Genomic DNA, 21329 nt, shown 5'->3' on the forward strand with positions numbered 1-21329 from the left:
AACACAGGGAAAACAATGAAAAGAGCCTAAGGAATTGTGAGAACGGTATGGAAATGTCTACCATTTTTGTCTACTGAGTCCCAGAAAAGAAAGAGATTAGTGTAGAAACAAAACAATTACCAAGAAATAATGGGTGAAAACTCCCAAATTTGGTTAAAGATATAAATTTACAGATTCAAGAATCTCAGTGATCCAAAAAACAAGATAAACTCAAAGAAAACCACACACAGATAATCAAACTGCTGAAAACAATGAAATAAAAGTACTGAAAGCAAAGAAAAATAACATATTACAAATAGGAGAACAATGATTCAAACCACTTCAGATTTGTTATCAGAAACAATGGAGACAAGAAGACACTAGAAAAGCATTTTTAAAGTGCTCAAGGAAATATACGTATGGCTGTTGAAAGCAAAATTATTAGACTGGTAGGTTTTTCAATGTATGTATATGTAATACATGTCAATATCAGGAATGAGAGGATATTAATACACATCCTGCAGACATTAAAAGGATAATAAGAGAATATTACTCTATAACAGAGAAACAACTCTATCCCCATACTTAGGTGAAATTGACCAATTACTTGAAAGATGAAAACACCAAAGTATACTCAAGAAGAAATAGATAACCCGAATGGTCTTTTGCACTCAGATTTAAAATTTTTTTTTGAGATGGAGTCTCACTCTGCTGCCCAGGCTGGAGTGCAGTGGTGTGATCTCGGCTCACTGCAACCTCCGCCTCCTGGGTTCAAGCCATTCTCCTGCCCAGATTATCAGCTGGGATTACAGGCATGAACCACCATGCCCAGCTAATTTTTGTATTTTAGTAGACACGGAGTCTCACCATGTTGGCCAGGCTGGTCTTGAACTCCTGACCTCAAGTAATCCACCCACCTTGGCCTCCCAAAGTGCTGGGATTACAGGTGTGAGCCACCATGCCCAGGCCAGACTTAAATGTTTCTATAATGATATGCAACTATCTTTTCCTTTTGTGATTTGGCTTTTCCTACCTTGACAATCACAAAAATATGCTCCATTGTTTTCTTCTTACAGGCTTATTTTTCACTTTAAATATCTGAATCACTAAAAATAATTTTTATGTACAACTAAGGAAACTAATTTTATTTTATTGCACTCAAAGATGCAACTGTCCCAACACTATTTACTGCATAGTTACCATTTCCCCCAGTGATATGTGAAGCGAATTCTGTCATATACTGAAATCCTTTATATACATAGGTTTGTTTCTGGTACCCTGTTCTAGTGATTCACTTCTATAACAAGCCAATATCACATTGGTTTAATCACTGTAACTCTGTAGTCTATCTTAATACATAATATTCTTTTTAAAAATTTTCTTAGCTACCTGTGTACCTCTACTTGTCCAGATACATTTCAGAATGTTTATAAAAATAACTGAAAATTTGAAATTCCCACCCAAGTTACAGACTAATTTGGAGATAAGTTACATCTTTTCAAGGTTGACTCCTATCAATCAACATGGCATCTCTCCCCATTCATTCAGGTGTTCATTTCCTTCAATAACATTTTATAATTTTATTAAAATTTTACATAAATTTTTGTTTCTTCCTTGTTACCTATTATTTTTGTTGGTATTATGAATGGCAATTTTATTTTCTACTGTTGGTGCTAACCTTCCTAAAAGTCGTTAAATCTTTTTTTTTTTTTTTGAGATGGAGTCTCACTCTGTTGCCCAGGTTGGAGTGCAGTGGCATGATCTCAGTTCATTGCAACCTCCACCTCCTGGGTTCAAGTGACTTTTCTGCCTCAGCCTCCTGAGCAGCTGGAATTTCAAGTGTTCACCACCCTGCCCAGCTAATTTTTTTTTTTTTTTTTTTAAGACAGAGTCTCACTGTCACGCAGGCTGGAGTGCAATGGTGCAGTCTCGGCTCACTGCAACCTCTGCCTCCCGGGTTCAAGCGATTCTCTCGCCTCAGCCTCCTGAGTAGCTGGGACTACAGGCATGTGCTGCCACACCCAGTTAATTTTTGTATTTTTAGTAGAGACGGGGTTTCACTATATTAGCCAGGCTGGTCTGGAACTCCTGATCTCGTGACCTGCCCATCTTGGCCTCCCAAAGTGGTGGAATTACAGGCTTGAGCCACCCCGCCCAGCCATTTTTGTATTTTTAATAGAGACGGGGTTTTGCCATGTTGGCCAGGCTGGTCTCAAACTCCTGACTTCAAGTGATCTGCCCGCCTCACCCTCCCAAATTGCTGGGATTACAGGCATGAGCCACCATGCCTGGCAAAAAGTCTTTAAATCTAATAGCTTATCCATTCACTTTCTTAAATACTTTACCAATCATGAGAATTTTTTCACTTTTTTTCTAATCACACTTCATTTCTTTTTCCTGTCATCTTGCATTGGCTGGATTCTTTAGTACAACGTCAAAGAGCTATGGTGATAGCTATCATGCCCTAACTGCTCCTGTTTCAATATATCTTGATGGTAACGCATTTTAAATTTCAGCATAAAACATAAGACTTTGATAGATATTTGGTTAAGCAAGTTTCCTTCTAAGTTTTCCAAGAACTTTACATGTGCATATACATGTAAAATTTTAAATTTTATCCAGTGCTTGTTCTTTATCTACTGACATTTTTTCACTCTTCACCACTTTATGTGGTAAACCACACTGAAAGATTTTTCTAATGCTTAATCATCCTTGCCATGGAAGGCATTGTGATTACATTCCCTACACAAATGCATCACAGCCCTATTGTGTAACAGTTTGGCTATACCTATACTTACCCTGTACCAAGGTTCATTTGGTTCAGAAATGAATCACGAGTTTCCTAAGCCAATTAGGATAATCCCATCCCCTCTGTCAGAGTGACTTATTTACAGGTTTGAATGTAACCCAGGCCTACAGCTATCAGTTCATGTCATTTCCCTCACTACTAGAAAATGGTTTCACTGGTCCAATCAGAGTGAAACTCAGAACTTTTATTTAATCCGTAAAACAGGCCAGGGATGGGTGCAATGGCTTGCACTGGTAATCCCGACACTTTGGGAGGCTGAGGTGGGCAGATCGCCTGAAGCCAGGAATTCAAGACCGGCCTGGTCAACATGGCAAAACCTCATCACTACAAAAAAAAAAAAAATTAGCTAGGCATGGTGGTACATACCCAGCTACTCAGAAGGCTGAACAGCATCACTGCACTTCGGCCTGGATGACAGAATGAGATCGTGTCACCAAAGAAATTTTAAAAATCAGTAAAAGAATGAAGACTTTCTCTTTGCCACCAGGCACAAACAGGTCACCTTCCCTTACCTACCAGTTTCTGCTGGTAGCTACTTTATAACCAGCTAAGGAGAAAGGTAACATAGAGAAGATCAGAGCTGAGTAGTTACCAAAAAAACACCATCAGAGCCTAGATCAAATTATACCTGTGGTGTTTAAGCCAGCTGAAGTTGCAGCTGGTTTTGATTTTATTTATTTTTGCACCCAAAAGCATCTTGACTTATAAGCTAGTATTCAAAGTACAAATCCTAATTATTCATAGATGTATTTATTATTTAATACACTGTTGGAATTGATATGTTTTACTTAGAGTTTTTACTAAATATAACTTTAAATAAGTGTAGTGAAACTGAGCAAAAAGGCACATCACATGAAAGACTATCTCCATTACACTATTCTGTGACACCCAAGTATTTACTCATTTGTTCAGTAAGTATCTGTTGAGGACCTACCATGCATGAAGTACTAGGGGTAAAATGAGGACCCAGACATAGTCTTTGTTCCCAAAGAACATTAAGACCTGATTTTTATAGGCAGAGATATAGGCAGAAACATAACACCGAAGTGGAAACTCTCAACAAGAACTGAAAGCTTGAAAAGAGCTAACAATTTTTTCTGATTTTCATCTTAAAATTTTCACTATTACTTTATCCCATTTCTTTAATAGTTTCTAAGAATTCAATGCAGTACCTGTGTTAGACGGATCCAAAATTAACTGAAGAGATGGCTTATTTGTTTGGCTGGCTGGAATATCTCCAAACGAATGGTCTGAAATCTCACTGGAACTTTGACAATCAACAAGAAGACTGCTTTGCCTTTTCTCGGAATCTCTCAAAATCTCTTCCATGGCTTTTTCCAATTGTTCATCACCATTAGAAACTATCTACAGACACAGCAAGACAATTCTGTTTCAATTCTACCATAGTTCTAAAGCTAAATTTTATGAAAGTATTTCATTTCTAGAAGAAATTAAAACAATCTAAATATTTAAATATGGTTACTAAAATACTAAGAAGTTGTTTCACATATATAATACATTAAAATCCTGGTTATAAAACTAAATTAGAGGAAGATTATTAGTTTCACAAAAGGATTCTTTATAAAACACTTAAGACAGTTTCCAACTACATTTTATATAAGATCCTATTTACAGAGATGTATTTATCTTTTTTTCCCCTTTCTTTTTAAAGACAGAGTCTCACTCTGTCACCCAGGCTGGAATGCAGCGGTGCAATCTCGTTTTATTGCAAACTTCGCCTCCTGGGTTCAAACGATTCTCATGCCTCAGCCTCTCAAGTAGATGGGACTACAGGCATGCACAACCACACCCAGCTAATTTTTGTATTTTTTGTAGAGACGGGATTTCCCCACATTGGCCAGGCTGGTCTTGAGCTCCTTACCTCAAGCAATCTGCCCACCTTGGCCTCCCAAAGTGCTGGGAGTACAGGCTATGAGCCACCACGCCTGGCCCTTCTTTTTCTTTTTCTTTTTTAGGAACACACCCTAAAAATCAGATAACCTTAAATTTACATGTCTAAAGGAAAAAATAGGTAAATTTAAATCGGGTCTATTATGAATATCATTTAAAAGGTTATGTTTCTTGTTAGCACAGCATAACCATATTTCTGATTTCTTTACAAATTGTTGGCTAGCTCCCAAGATGAATATTGCTAATTTCCTTACACTTAAGTTGACTCATAGTTTTCTCAAAGGCAGGTGAAACGCAAAGCCTAAGCAAATAAATGATGTCTTAAACACAATAATGCTAAAATACAGGTATCTAAAAATAAAGCCACTGATTATTTAAATAAAATTATAAAACAATATATTCTCAACATAAACATTTAGTAATCTCATTTTCAGAATATATTTTATTAGACTGATATATTAATACACTTTTGATGCCATAGTTAATACTAAAAGTCATAAATAATATATAGCACTTTTAACTACTTTTCCTATTCCTGTTTCTAGAAGACAGTTATACCATTTTCAAGCCTATATAACTGAGTTTACTTGCTTCCTTTTCTTTGACTTAGAAAGTGCAACACAGAAGTGAAAAAGGGACCATATCTAAATAAAAACTCAAATGCTAAAAATATAAGATGTGCTTTAAAAACATTTAGACAAGTCGACTGTTAAATCACACAATGGAACGTTACCAGCTGATTTAAAACATAAAAATCATAAAGAAAAAAGTCTCTCAAGTGAAAGCAAAACATTTAATTAACTTCTAAAACCCAGCAGTAAGATAAACAAAAACATCCAGATAAAGTAATGTAAAATTTAACCATTATGTCTAATTCACCAAAAAATCCTTTCTCTTCTTTTTCTTCTTTTATTCTTCCCCCTAAAGTTCCAAATCAAAAGGTAAACAACCAAAAGCAAGAACTTTTTAAAATACACAAACCAAATAATTAGGGTCTGGATAAATCAAACATTGATTTTATTTTGAAAGTCAGCACTTGAGAAAAACCTTTGCATTTTACACATCTCCTGAGATAAGTTTCAAATAGTTTTTAATTAAAAATTATACCATATGTAGAAAAGAAAAAAATACCTTCAGTTGAGGTTTTTCTTCATGTTTTGTAGAATTATCATCTGCATACTGAGGAACCAAAACAAATTCTTCACTGTTCATTGCAGCCACAGAATCAGATGATCCACTAACCTTCTGTAATGAAGCTCTGACCTCCATTTCAGTTCTGCAAACTTCTCTTCCCACATCCACCTGGAAAAACAAAAGGGATTAAAAAAAAAAACCTACTGATTAAAAACATGAACTAATTAAAAACATGAACTAATAAAGCTTTAAAAATGGTTTATGTGAAGAAGAATCCTGCTGGCTAGATAATTATCTCAAAGTTAGGGAGGTTACCTTCTTGGACTAAGCCACTTAATCGAAATGTACTCTCTCTTCATCCTAAGTTTCCAGACTAATAGAGCCATATTGTTACCTAAAAATTTACACAAACCAGTCCATATCTCAACCAGATTTATCACTGTTTACCTGACACACTCACTCTCATTTCTCTTAGAAATACTGTTTTCTTTTCTTTTTAATAGAGGAAATAATTAAATGATACTAGAAATACCTACAAATGCACGCACAGACACAAAACCATATTCACTGACACTGCTATATTAATTAAATCTAAATGCTTCAAAAAAAAACTTATCTCCTCAAGACCGAATATTGTACCTGCAAATATTTTTTCTGAGTAACTAAAGTTGACTAATACAGAATTCAACATCCTAAGACATATAGCTTCTCTTTCCTGACACATTATCACTTATTAACACCAAAAAGAAAAAGAAAAAAGCTTCTATATTGCCTTCACGTAGCAAATAATGTTTCAGTAATCAAACACAGTGTAATTCTGTTTTCTGGATAGATCTCTACAGCATAGAAACAACACTCACTATCATATCCAGAAGTTCATGTACTCACACAACTAAGTTTAACTGCAGACATACACTATATAACAGACACAACTCAGCCCTGAGGTTACCTAAGTGAATAAGGAAAACAAGTAGCCTGCACTTCTGGGGCTTACATACTAGTAAGAAAACAAAGAAAAAGGGAGCAAATGGTGATTCCAAGTCACCCTAAAGGCTATGCAAAAAATAAACACGTTAATGTGACAAACAGTAGCTATGGGAAGTATACGGACAAATTAAGGTGGTAGGAAAAAGCTCTCTGAGAGGAAAATATCTGAGCCTAAACCTGAAAGACAAAAAAGAACCCTACTATTACACAATCTGCTCAGTGACCAAATGAGTAATGTGATAGAGGGGCAGGACAAGCAGGCTAGGGCTAAAGAACACGGGACCTTGTAAGCCATAGTAAGTCTACTGATCCATGCCTAAAATCCCCCCAGAAATGTTATTTTTCTTTCTAATTAGGTTACCTTTTCATTATAGCCTATAAGTATAGCTGCAATATTCCATTTTGCCATTAGGTGACACTAACACCATTACTCTTGGCAATAAAAAGAATGAGTCTAGCTTCAAGTTACATGTGTATCTTTTAAAAAGTAATTACTTTCCAACTTTATAAAAAATCAAAAATTTCAAGAATATCAAAATAAAGAATAACCATACTCCTGGACCAGTGTAATTAGCTAGCCATCATTTATTTCTGTTATGCATGTTAACACCCTTCCTTTTTAAAACCCAAGCGACATTCATCTGTCCTCTGAAGGTTTTTTTCTCACTTTGTATATTATGTTTCTAAAAATGCAGAATGTGTTACAAGCCAGGTCTTTACTCTTCCAGACTGCACGATGAATCCTTAACTGCCAACACACCACATATTCCAGATGTCTTTCTGTGGTCAATCCTTCAAGTCCTTCTCAGGTTGCTGCTCCTCTACCTGATTTCTAAATGTTAGAAATTCCCTGAGTTCAGATCCTGACCTTTTCCCTTGTCACACACTCTAAGTAATGTCTGTCATTGTCATGGACGAAAATACCATCTGCAGGCTAACAGTCTTCCAAATTGCTATCCCAACTCAAATACCTTCTCTAAATTCCTGCCCTGAAATTCACCTCTCTACTTGATATTTCCATGTGGAAGTCTTATCAGTATCTTAAATGAAACATGACCAAAATGGAATTCCTAATGTCTCCTCCAAACTTGTTTCCAGTCCCAATTTGCCATTTCAGTAAATAACACCACTATCTTCTACAAAGTTACTTGAACACGAAATCTGGATATCATCCTTGATTCACCTCCACTTCTTTACTCCTCACATCAGCAAGTCATGTCAGACCCACTTCCAAAATAAGACTCACATCTATCCATTTTTCTGTCTACTACTACTACCACTCTAGTCCAAACAATGCTCTTATCTACTGTAAAAGCCTCCTAACCCATCTTCTATTTCCAGTCTTCTTCCCTCAATCTACGTCATTGTTCACAAAGCTGCCAATTTATTTATTTAATTTTTTTTTGGAAAATAAATTAGATTACATGAAAACTCCAGACCAAAACCTTTTCACTAAAATTTAAATAAAATTCAAACTGCTTCCCAAGACTTACAAGGCCCAATACACCCTTGCCCCCATCACTTTCTCGTTATAATTCCTTAATCACACAAGTTCCAAAACAAGCAAAAACCAAGAAAAATCATTGCCAGCATATCTGGCTTGAAAGAAAGATTAAAAGTAGTTCTTCAGACAGAAAGAAAATTATATAGGTCAAAAATGTGGATCTATGTGATAAAAGGAAGAATAAATGTATTGGATGATTATACCACATGGACAAAAAAAAACCTGACAGCAATGGCAAAAAACAAAAAAAGGGAGGGGGAGAGAGGGAGGAATTGGAAATATCCTGTTACAAGGTAATGGCACTACTTGTACATGGGTTACATGCAGTATAAAATTATTTAAAAATTTACTTTTTTACTCCTTTATTTTTAATTTTTGTGGGTACATGTGTATATATTAATGTGTTATGTGAGATACTTTTACATAGGCATGAAATGCATAATAATCACATCAGGGCAAATGGAGTATCCATCACCTCAAGCATTTATCCTTTGTGTTAGAAGCAATTCAATTATTCTCTTAGTTATTTTTAAATGTCCAATTAAATTGACTACATTCACCCTGCTGTGCTAGCAGATACTAGGTTTTATTCATTCTTTCTAATTATTTTTTCATACCTATTAACCATCCCCATGTCCCTTACCCATCCCACCTTCCCACTACCCTTTTCAGCTTCTGGTAATCATTGTTCTAATTCTCTATCTACATGAGTTCAATTATTCCAATTTTTAGCAATCAGAAATAAGTGAGAATGTGTGAACTTTGTCTTTCTGTGCCTGTTCACTTAACCTAATGACATCTGCTTTCATCCATGTTGCTGCAAAATGACAGGATCTCCTTCTTCTTTATGGCTGAATAGTACTCCACTGTATATGTATACATTTTCTTTATCTGTTGATGGACACTTACGTTGCTTCCAAATCTTGGCTTCTGTGAGTAGTGCTGCAATAAACAAGGGAGTGCAGATATCTCTTCTTCGGAGTATATACCTAGCAGTGGGATTGCTGAATCATGTGAAACCTCAATTTTTAGATTTCTAAGGAACATACAAACTGTTCTTCATAGTGCTTGTACTAATTCATACTCCCACCAACAGTGTACCAGGGTTACCTTTTCTCCACATCCTCACTAGCATCTGTTAATGCTTGACTTTTGAATAAAAGCCAATTTACCTGGGGTGAGATAATATCTCATTGTAGTTTTGATTTGCATTTCTCTGATGATCAGTGTTGCTAAGCACCTTTTCATATGCCTTTTTGCCATTTGTATATCTTCTTTTGAGAAATGTCTATTCAAATCTATTGTCCATTTTTAAATTAGATTTTATTATTATTATTATTATTTTTTTTTGAGATGGAGTTTCGCTCTTGTCACCCAGGCTGGAGTATAATGGCGCAACGTTGGCTCACTGCAACCTCCACCTCCCTGGTTCAAGCAATTCTCCTGCCTCAGCCTCCCAAGTAGCTGGGATTACAGGTGTGCACCACCACACCCAGCTAATTTTTGTATTATTGGTAGAGACAGGGTTTCACTATGTTGGCCAGGCTGGGCTCGAACTCCTGACCCCAGGTGATCTACTCGCCCTGGCCTCCCAAAGTGCTGGGATTACAGGCGTGAGCCACTGCACCCAATCTAAATTAGATTTTTAATTAGATTAGACTTTTTCCTATAGAGTTGTTTGCGCTCCTTATATATTCTGGTTATTAATCCCTCGTCAGATAGGTAGTTTGAAAATATTTTCTCCCATTCTGTGGGTTGTCTCTTCACTTTGTTGATTGTTTTCTTTGTTGTGCAGATAACTTTTTAACTTGATGTGATACCATTTGTCCATTTTTGCTTTTTTTGCCCATGCTTTTAGGGTATCACTCAATAAATCTTTGCCCAGTCCAACATCCTGGAGAGTTTCCCAATAATTTCTGTTAGTAGCTTCATAGTTTAAGGTCTTATATTTGAGTCTTCAATGTATTTTAATTTTGTTTTTGTATATGATGAGATACAGGGGTCCAGTTTCATCCTTCTGTATATGGATATCCATTCTTCCCAGCACCATTTATTGAACAGACTGTCCTTTCCCCAGTGTTATGTTCTTAGCAGCTTAGTCAAAACTGAGTTCACCATAGATGTACAGATTTATCTCTGGGTTCCCTATTATGTTCCACCGGTCTATGTGTTTCCTGCTAGTACTGGTTTTTGCTGTTTTGGTTACTATAGCTATGGAGCATAATTTAAAAGCAAATAATGTGATTGCTGCAGTTTTGTTCTTTTTGCTTAGGATAGTTTTGGCTATTCTGGGTCTTTTGTAGTTTCATATAAATTTTAGGACTTTTTTTTCTATTTCTGTGAAGAATGTCATTGTTATTTTGATATGGATTACATTTAATCTATAGATTGCTTTGGGTAAGTATGGACATTTTAACAATATTGGTTCCTCCAACCCATGAACATGGAATATCTTTCCAATGTTGTGTCTTCTCTGATTTCTTACATCAATGTTTTATGGTTTTCACTGTGGAGATCTTTCACTTCTTTGGTTTATTCCTAGGTATTTTATCTTATTTGTAGCTATTGTAAATGGGATTACTTTCTTGGTTTCGATTTCATATTTTTCACTGTTGGCATATAGAAATGCTACTGATTTTTATATGTTGATTTTTTATCCTGCAACTTTAATAAATCTGTTTATCAGTTCTAACAGTTTTTTGGTGGAGTCTTTAGGTTTTTCCAAATATAAGACCATATCATCTGCAAACAAGGATAATCTGACATTTTCCATTCCAATTTGTATGCCCTTTATTGCTTTCTCTTGTCTGATAGCTCTAGCTAGGACTTCCAGTATATGCTGAAAACAAAAGCAGTGAAAGTATGCATCCTTATTGTGTTATCAATCTCAGAGAAAAGGCTTTCAGCTTTTCCTTCTTCAGTATGATATTAGCAATGGGTCTCTCATACATGGCTTTTATTATGTTGAAGTATATTCTTCCTTACCCAGTTCTTTAAGGGTTTTTATCACGAAGCGATGTTGAATGTTTTCAAATGCTTTTTTATCATCAACTGAAATCATCATATGGTTTTCATCCTTAATTCTGTTGATATGATGTATCACACCGATTGATATGTGTCTGTTGAACCATATTTGCATCCCTGGGATAAATCCCACTGATTGTGATCAATTTGATCTTTCTAATGTGTTCCTGTGTTTTGTTTGGTAACATTTTGTTGAGGATTTTTGCATCGATATTCATCAGAGATATCAGCCTACAGTTGTTTACTTGTTTGTTTTTGATGTGTCTTTGGTTGGGTTTGAGGGTAATACTAGCCTCTTAGAATGACTTTGAAAGTATTCCCTTCTCCTCTATTTTTTGGAATAGTTTGAGTAAGTCTCACTCTGTCGCTCAGGCTGGAGTGCAGTGGCACAATCTCGGCTCACTGCAACCTCCACCTCCCAGGTTCAAGTGATTATCCTGCCTCAGCCTCCAGAGTAGCTAGGACTACAGGCATGCACCACCATGCCCAGTTAATTTTTGTATTTTTAGTAGAGACAGGGTTTCACCATGTTGGCCAGGCTGGTCTTGAATTCTTGACCTCAGGTGATCCACCCACCTCAGCCTCCCAAAGTGCTGGGATTACAGGCGTGAGCCACCATGCCCAGCTGGAATAGTTTGAATATATTTGATTAGTTCTCTAAATGTTTGGGAAAGTTCACCAGTGAAGCCATCAGGTCCCAGGCTTTTTTTGCTAGGACACTTTTCATTACAGCTTCAATCTCATTACTTGTTATTGGTCTGTTGAGGTTTTGGATTTCTTCACAGTTCAATCTTGATAGATTGTATGTGTCTAGGAATTTAGCCATTTCTTCTAGGTTTTCCATTTATTGACATATAGTTGCTCATAGTAACCACTAATGATCCTTTGAATTTCTGCAATATCAACTGTAATGCCTCCTTTTTCATCTCTGATTTCATTTTATTTTATTAATTTGGATCTCTCTTTTTCTCTTAGTCTGGCTAAGGGTTTGTCAATTTTCATTAACTTTTCAAACCACCAGCTTTTAGTTTTGTTGACCTATTATATTATTTTCTTCATGTCAAATTAATTTATTTCTGCCCTGATCTTTATTATTTCTTTTTTTCTACTAATTTTGGGTTTGGTTTGCTCTTGTTTTTCTAGTTCTTTAAGTATTGTTAGGTCGCTTACTTGAAGTTTTTCAGAAGAAAAAAGAATTTTTGATGTAGGCACTTACAGTAATAAATTTCCCTCTTAGTACTGCTTTAGCTGTATCATATATGTTTGGTATCTTCTGTTTCCATTATCACTTGTTTCAATGAATTTTTCAATTTCCTCCTTAATTTCTTCATTGATGCACTGGTCATTCAGGAGCATGTTGTTTAATTTCCATGTGTTTGTATAGTTTCTAAAATTCCTTTTGTTACTGATTTCTATTAGGTTGGTGCAAAAGTAATTGCCTTTTTAACGGCAAAGACCACAATTACTTTTGCACCAACCTAAGTTTCATTCTGTTGTCGTCAGAGACAATGCTTGATATTATTTCGTTTTTTTTGATGTTTTAAAACTTGTTTTGTGACCTAAGTATGGTCTATCCTTAAGAATAATCCATGTACTGAGGAAAAAAATATGTATTCTTCAGTCATTGGATTAAATGTTCTATAAACATCTATGAGGTCCATTTGGTCTATAAGGCACATTAAGTCTGATTACTCTTTGTTGATTTTTTGACTGGAAGATCTGTTCAATGTTGAAAGTGACGTGTTGAAGTTTCCAGCTGTTACTGTATTTGGGTCTATCCCTCTCTTTAGCTCTAATATCTGCTTTATATATCTGGGTGCTCTAGGATTAGGTGCATATATATGTACAATCATTATATCCTCTTGCTGAATTGACCTTTTAATCATTATACAGTGATCTTCTTTGTCTCTTCTAATAGTTTTTGTCTTAAAATCGATTTTGTCTGATAGAAGTACAGCTATGCCTGCTCCTTTTTGGTTTCCATTGGCATGGAATATCTTTTTCCATCCTTTTATTTTCAGTCTATGTGTGTCTTTACGGGTAAAGTATGTTTCATGTAGGCAACAGATCAGTGGGTCTTGGTTTTTTATACATTCAGCCACTACTCTGTATCTTTTCATTGGAGAGTTTAGTCCGTTTACATTCACTGTTATTGCTGATAAGTAAGGACTTACTCCTGCAACTGTTACTTGTTTTCTGGTATTTGCTTCCTTCTTTCCTTTCTGTCATCCTTTTAGTCAAGGTGATTTTCTATGATGGCATGATTTAATTTCTTGCTTCTCAATTTTTTTGTACTTATTGTATGTTTTTAGATTTAAGGTTACAATGAGTCTTGCAAATACTATCTTGTAACCCATTATTTTAAGCTGATAACAACATTTTGCATAAGCAAGCAAACAAGCAAGAAGAAAACTCATAAAGACACTACACCCTAACTTTATCCCCTGCTTAATCTTTTCTTGTTTCTATTTATATCTTTTTTGATTATCTATGTCTTGAAAAGTTGTTGCAGTTATTATTTTTTATTGGTTCATCATTTAGTCTTTCTACTTAGGACAAGAGTAGTTTACACACCACAGTTACTGTTACCATACTCTGTCTTTTTCTGCGAATTTACTATTACCAGTGAGTTTTGTACCTTCAGATAATTTCTTATTGCTCATTAACGTTCTTTTCTTTCTGGTTGAAGTACTCCCTTTAGCATTTCTTATAGGACAGGTCTGGTGTTCATGAAATCCCCAGCTTTTGTCTGAGAAAGTCTTTACTTCTCCTTCATGTTTAAAGGATATTTTCACCAAACATATTATTCTAGAGTAAAAGTTTTTTCCTTCAGCACTTTAAACATGTCCTGCTGCTCTCTTCTGGTATATAAGGTTTCCACTGAAAAGTTTGACACAATGGAGCTCCATTATATGTTATTTGTTTCTTCTCTCTTGCTTCTTTTAGGATCCTTCCTTTATCCTTGACCTTTGGAAGTCTGATTATTAAATGTCTTGAGGCAGACATCATCTTCCTTTAAATCTGCTTGGTGTTCTATAACCTTCTTGTACTTGGATATTGATATCTTTCTGTAGATTTGGTAAGTTCTCTGTTATTACCCCTTTGAATAAACTTTCTACCCATATCTTTCTCTATCTCCTCTTTAAGGCCAATAACTTTTAGATTTACCCTTCTGAGGCTATGTTCTAGATCCTGTAGGCATGCTTCATTGTTTTTGTTCTGTTTTGTTTTTCTTTTGTCTCCTCTGTGTATTTTCAAATGGCCTATCTTCAAGTTCACAAATTCTTCCTTCGGCTTGATCAATTCTGCTATTAAAAGACTTCAATACATTCTTCAGTGTGTCAACAGCATTTTTCAATTCCAAAATTTCTGCTTGATTCTTTTTAATTATTTAAATCTGTGTTCAGTATATCTGATAGAATTCTGAATTCCTTCTCTGTGTTTTCTTGAATTTCTTTGAACTGCCTCAAAACAGCTATTTTGAATTCTCTGTCTCGCTTTCTCCAGAATTGGTCCCTGGTGCCTTATTTAGTTCCTTTGGTAAGGTCATGTTTTCCTGAATGGTCGTGATGCTTGTCGATGTTCATCTGCGTCTGGGCATTGAAGAGTTAGGTATCTACTGTAGTCTTCTCAGTCTGGGCTTGTTTGTACCCATCCTTCTTGGGAAGGCTTTCCTAGCATTCAAAAGACTTAGGTATTGTGATCTAAGCTGTATCTCCATTAGGGGCACTCCATCCAAACCCAGTAACACTGTGGATCTTGCAGACTCACAAAGGTATCGCCTTGATGGTCTTGCGTAAGAGATCTGGGAGAATTCTCTTGATTACCAGGCAGAGACTCTTATTCTCTTTACTTACTTTCTCTCAAACCAATGGAATCTCCCTCTCTGTTCTGTGCCACCTGGGGCTGAGGATAGAGTGACACAAGACTCCTAATTCACCACCACTGAAACTGCACTGAGTCAAACCTAAAGTCAGGACAGCACCGTGTCTCACCAAAGGCCTGCTGTAAGCACTACCTGGCTACCGCCTATGGCAGCTCAAGGTCCTGATGCTGTATAATCAACAGGTAGCAAAGCCAGCCAGGTTTGTGTCCTTCCCCTCAGGGCAACAAGTTCCCCTGGGTCCCAGGTGGGTCAAGAAGTGTCATCTGGGAGCCAGGGACTGGAGTTTAAAAACCTAGAAGTCTACCTAATATTCTACTATGCTACAGATGAGCTGGCACTCAAACCACAAGACACAATTCTTCCACTCATCCCTGTCGTTTCCACAGGCAGAGGAGCCTTATCCTGTGGCCACCCACAACACAGGCCCATTTGGTATACTTCCAGGCTACTGCCGATGTTCCCTTAAGGCCCAAGGGCTCTTCAGTCAGTTTCTGGTGAATGCTGGCTGGCCTGGGACTCATTCCTCAGGGCAGAGGGCTCCCCTCTGGTCCAGGGCAGGTCCAGAAATACCATCTAAGAGCCAAGGCCTGGAAAAGGGGACCCAAAGACTCCACTTTGTGCTCTACCTCATCCCTAACCCCCAGGCCACAGACTGATACTGGTCCCAGGCCTGTTAGGAACCAGGCCACAGAGCAGGAGGTACGCAATGCATAAGCGAGTATTATTATTGCCTGAGCTCCACTTCACATCCAATCAGCAGTGGCATTAGATTCTCATAGGAGTGTGAACCCTACTGTGTACTGCACATGTGAGGGATCTAGATTGAGTGCTCCTTATAAGAATCTAACTAATGCCTGATAATTTGAGGTAGAACAGTTTCATCCAGCCCCCATTCCGTGGACAACAACCATCTTCCATGAAACTGGTCCCCTGTGCCAAAAAGGTTGGGGACTGCTGTTCTACCCCACTATGGCCAAGCTGATAAACTGAATAGCCCTATATTTTTAAAGGAAGCACCAAAGATGACTTCACTGGTAAACTCCACCAAACATTTAAAGAAGAAATAATATCAATTTTCCACAATATCTTCCAGAATATAGAAGCAGAGGTAATACTTTCTAACTCATTCTGTGAGATCAGCACTGCTCTAATACCAAAACCAGATAACAAGAAAAATGAAAAACTATACATCCATATCTATAATGACATTAATACAAAAATTCTTAACAAAATATTAGAAAACCATATCCAACAATGTATTAAAAGAATTATACACCAGGTACGAAAGACTGGCTCAACATTCAAAAACCAATCAATGTCATCCTACATATCAATAGGCTAAAGAAAAATCATAATCATGTAAATTGAAATGCATTTGACAAAATCCAACATCCACTCATAAAACAAAACAAAACAAAAACTCTCAGTAAACTAGCAATTGAGGGGAATTTCCTCCAATAAATAAATTTACAAAACATCACACTTAATAATCACGAAGCAGACACTTTCCCCCTAAGATTGGAAGAAATATAACGTATACAGATTGGAAAGGGAGAAATCAAACTGTCTTTATTTACAGATTACATGATTGTCAATGTGGAAAACCTAAAGATTCAAAAAGAGAAAAAAAAAACCCTCAGAACTAATAAGCAAGTACAGTAAGGTTGGAGGATATAAGGTCAATATACAAAAGTCACTATCCTCCCTACATACAATGGACAATAGGAATTTGAAAGTTAGAAAAGCAGTATCATTTACAATAGCAAGGGAAAAATTGAAATACTTAGGTATAAATCTAACAAAATATGCATAGGGTCTGTAAGCAGAAATCTAAAAAACACTGAGGAAGGAAATTAAATCAGATCTAATTAATGTAGAGATATTCAATGTTCATGGATTAGAAAATTCAAAGTTGTTAAATTGTCAATTCTTCCCAACTTGAGTACTTGATTCAAAAAATAACTTGTTGAGACTGATTGAGCACTGAACACCCAACTACAAGTTAGACTCTTTATCCACAAATTCGGCCACTTAGATGAAGGAGACCAGTTCCTTAAAAGACACAAAGTACCAAAATTCACACCAGGAGACACAGATAACTTGAATACCCCTATATTTTTCAAGAAACTGAATCAACAATAATTAATAGCCTTCTAAAAAAGACCTATCTGCACATGGGCAGGGACCAAGTCTATTTTTATTTTAGCCAACACATCCCCAGGACAGTATCTACACACACTATGCCTCAATAAATACTTCCTTAATAACCAAATGAATTATTTGGGATAGCAAGATGGATTCCAGCATCAGGTAGGAAGTTGGACTGCATGAGTTCTAAAGTCGAGTACTGACTTGACTCAAGATTCTCATGCTATGTGATTTCCAGAAGAATCCAGTCAGCTCCTGACCTACATTCCAAAACGTCCTTTCAAAATATAATTTACTAAGTCTACTATTATGCAGCAGTGTGCTATAACAAAATGTTAACTTTGTCTTTATGTATGGCAATCTGCTATTATTTCAAATCAAAAGAAATAACAGCTGGAATATTCTCAGAGGTCTTTTAAATAATATGAAGCTCACTGTTCTAGTGAACTTCAGACTAATACATCCATTTCAACGCAGCATGTACTACAGAGCAGTGTACAAATGCAAAACTGCTTTAAAATGCACTTAGTTAAGACTGTTCTGTTGCAATCTAAAAATCAGAATATAAAATCTGAGAAAAGATTTTTATGTTTCTTCAGGTGCAAAAAATAATGGAAATATAGGCATAAATATTTTCATTTTCAGGGCATTTTAAAGATATACGGAAATAAGGAACAGAAGCTTATCAGCATTATTGAAAATCTGGTATGAATCAGTGTTTTGTTTCTTCTATCCATCCCCTTCTAAACTCAAAGGAGCTCAATAAATATTTAGATTAAATTAAATCACTTAAAGACACACTTCTCCCCCATACCTACAGCAATTCTACCAAGTGAAATAGCTTATAATTCTTACTTTAATGCCACATCATTTTTGCTAAATGAGCAATAATGATATCTAAATTAATACCTCACTTGGATGCCTAAAACTACAATTTTCACATATACAAGAAATAGTACAACAATATTCAGCAATGTCTAACTGAAAGCTATTTTCTTCCCAAAATAACGTAACATATTCGAAAGTGTGCAATCACAGTGCACGTGATCTAATTTCCTTCAGTGCCAAATGTGGTTAGCCTCCTTCTTGCTTTTAGATCACGTGTTTGTGCCTACTCATTTTCAAGTGGCTCCTGAGCTAAAATAGAAACCTAAAAATATAAGAGTGAGTCAAGATTGGATAGGCTGCAAAGACTATTAGGCATTAGAATTAGAATGACTGTAGGAGATCCATAACAGAAGTAGAAAGGGAACTACTCTTAACTTACACTAAGAAAATGGACAAATACTTTATAGAACAACATTTGCCAACCAAAATTCTTCTGTGCTTTGAAAAACTGAGCCAATCCAGGAAAAAATTACCATGACTTTTGTTTACTAAACAGTCTATCCACTACTCTAGTTCCCAAGCAAGAACCAAACCAATATGTATGCATGTACACAAGTATGTCTCTAGCTCTGAAAAGGGGACAAAAGAACTTTATTAATTCACATTACTTTAATGGATACCTATTTTTATCTGTCCAACAATAATTCTCAAACATCTTATTCTGCGAATAAGCCTTCTCTCTACTTAAACCACATAGCTTTTATAAAAATGTCAACCCCACAGCCAAATAGATGAATCTAAGCTAGATCAATTAATCCAATTTCTAAGATGTTTGGACTAGTGACCAGCCATGTTTTTCCTCAATGAAGAATGACAGTGTGCAGTGAGAGAGAAAAGTAAACCCTAGACGGAGACAAGAAAAAGGGTCTTAACCAAGTCATATCCCTGAGTCATTCCTGAGGCCTAGCTCCAATTGTCCCCATCCTCAGTCTTAATAAATCTTCCATTTTTTATTTCCCTAAAATATTCCTTTCAACAAATTATTTTTGCACAAATTAGTTTAAATTGGGTTTCTAGAATTAGAGAAGCAAGAACAAATCAACACCAAAGCTACCAGAAGAAAAGAAGTATTCAAAATCAGAGCTGAACTGAAGTAAATGGAGACAAGAAAAAACAATTAAAAGATCAATGAATCCAGGAGTTGGTTTTTTGAAAAACTTAGTAAGATACATAGGCCACTAGCTACAGTAATAAAGAAAAGAGAGAACACAATTAGAAATAACAAAGGAAATGTTACCACTGAACCCACAGAAATAAAAAATAACCATCAGAAACTACTACAGACACCTCTATGCACACAAACTAGAAAGCCTAAAAGAGACATAAATTCCTGGACACATATGTCCTCCCAAGACTGAACCAGGAAGAAACTGATTCCCCACAGAGACCAATAACAAGCTCCAAAATTGAATCAGTAATAAAACGTCTACCAACCAAAAAAATCCCAGGACCTGATGGATTTACAACTGAATTCTACCAGATCTACAGAGAAGAGCTGGTACCATTCCTACAGAAACTATTCCAAAAAACTGAGGAGGAGGGACTCCTCCCCACCTCATTCTATGAGGCCAGCACCATCCTGATAAACACAACAATAAAAGAAAACTGCAGGCTAATATCCTTGATGAACATCAACGCAAAAATCCTCAACAAAATACTTGAAAACCGAATCCAGCAACACATCAAAAAGCTAATCCACCACAATCAAGCAGCCTTCATCTCCAGGATGTGAAGTTGGTTAAACATACACAAATCAATAAATGTGACTCATCACAAAAACAGAACTAAAGACAAAAACCACATGATTACCTCAAGAGAAGCAGAAAAGGCCTTTATTAGTCCATTCTCACATTGCTATAAAGAACTACCCATGACTGGGTAATTTATGAAGAAAGGAGATTTCACTGACTCACAGTTCCACAGGCTGTACAGAAAGCATGGCTGGGAGGCCTCAGAAAACTTAACAATCATGGCAGAAGGCGAAGGGCAAAGAAGCACATCTTACCATGGAGGAGCAGGAAAGAGAGAGAGAGTGAAGGGGGAAGTACTACACTCCACATCTCGTGAGAACAACCAGATCTTGCGAGAACTCACTCACTACCATGAGAACAGCAAGGGAGACATCCGCCCCCACGATCCAATCACCTCCCACCAGGTCCCTCCCCTAACACTGGGGATTACAATTCAATATGAGATGTGGATGGGGACACAGAGCTAAACCATATCAAGGCCTCTGGTAAAATTCAACACCCCTTCATGTTAAAAATTCTCAGTAAACTATGTACTGAAGGAATAAAATAATAAGCCATCTATGACAAACCCACAGCCAACATTATACTGAACGGTCAAAAGCTAGAAGCATTCCCTGTAAAAACCGGCACAACACAAGGATGCCCTCTCTGACCACTCCTATTAAAAATAGTATTGGAAGTCCTAGCCAGAGCAATTAGGCAAGAGAAAGAAAGAGCATTCAAACAGAAAGAGTAGAAGTCAAACTATCTCTGTTTACAGATAACATGACTCTATATCTAGAAAGCCCCAGTCTCAGCCCAAAAGCTCCTTCAGCTGATAAACAACTTCAGCAAAGTTTCAGGATACAAAATCAATGTACAGGCCAGGCACAGTGGCTCACACGTATAATCCCAGCACTTTGGGAGGCTGAGGTGGGCAGATCACTTGAGGTCAGGAGTTTGAGACCAGCCTGGCCAACATGGTGAAATCCTGTCTCTACTAAAAATACAAAAATTAGTTGGGCATGGTGGCACATGCCTGAAATCCCAGCTATTCAGGAGGCTGACACACAAGAACACTTGAACCTGGGAAGTGGAGGTTGCAGTGAGCCGAGATTGTGCCACTGCACTCTAGTGCCACTGCACTCTGGGCAACAGAGAGATACACTATCTTTAAAAAAAAAAAAAAAATCAATGTACAAAAATCACTAGCATTCCTATACACCAACAACAGCTAAGCCAAGAGCCAAATCAGAAAGGCAATCCCATTCCAAATTGCCACAAAAAGAACAAAATACCTAGGAATACAGCCAACCACGAGGTAGAACA

At 36.6% G+C, this 21329-nt stretch overlaps 1 protein-coding gene across 10 annotated transcripts in view; it reads right to left on the reverse strand.

Moving 5' to 3' along the window:
* The window catches only part of RABGAP1L (RAB GTPase activating protein 1 like), an 830901-nt gene that overhangs the window by 765402 nt on the left and 44170 nt on the right, over positions 1–21329 (reverse strand). For 8 of the 10 annotated variants that reach the window (XM_055111246.3, XM_063603797.1, XM_008978332.4 and 5 more), the window contains 2 exons: positions 5831–6001; positions 3961–4153 (listed from right to left, as the gene is read on the reverse strand). In XM_055111246.3, coding sequence (XP_054967221.1) covers positions 3961–4153; positions 5831–6001 — 364 coding nt within the window. The remainder of the gene's footprint in view (positions 1–3960; positions 4154–5830; positions 6002–21329) is intronic. The other 2 variants (XM_008978333.4, XM_034941037.3) reach the window with 1 other exon arrangement.

Source organism: Pan paniscus, chromosome 1 (genome assembly GCF_029289425.2).
Source record: "Pan paniscus chromosome 1, NHGRI_mPanPan1-v2.0_pri, whole genome shotgun sequence".
In the NCBI taxonomy this organism is placed as follows: domain Eukaryota; kingdom Metazoa; phylum Chordata; class Mammalia; order Primates; family Hominidae; genus Pan; species Pan paniscus.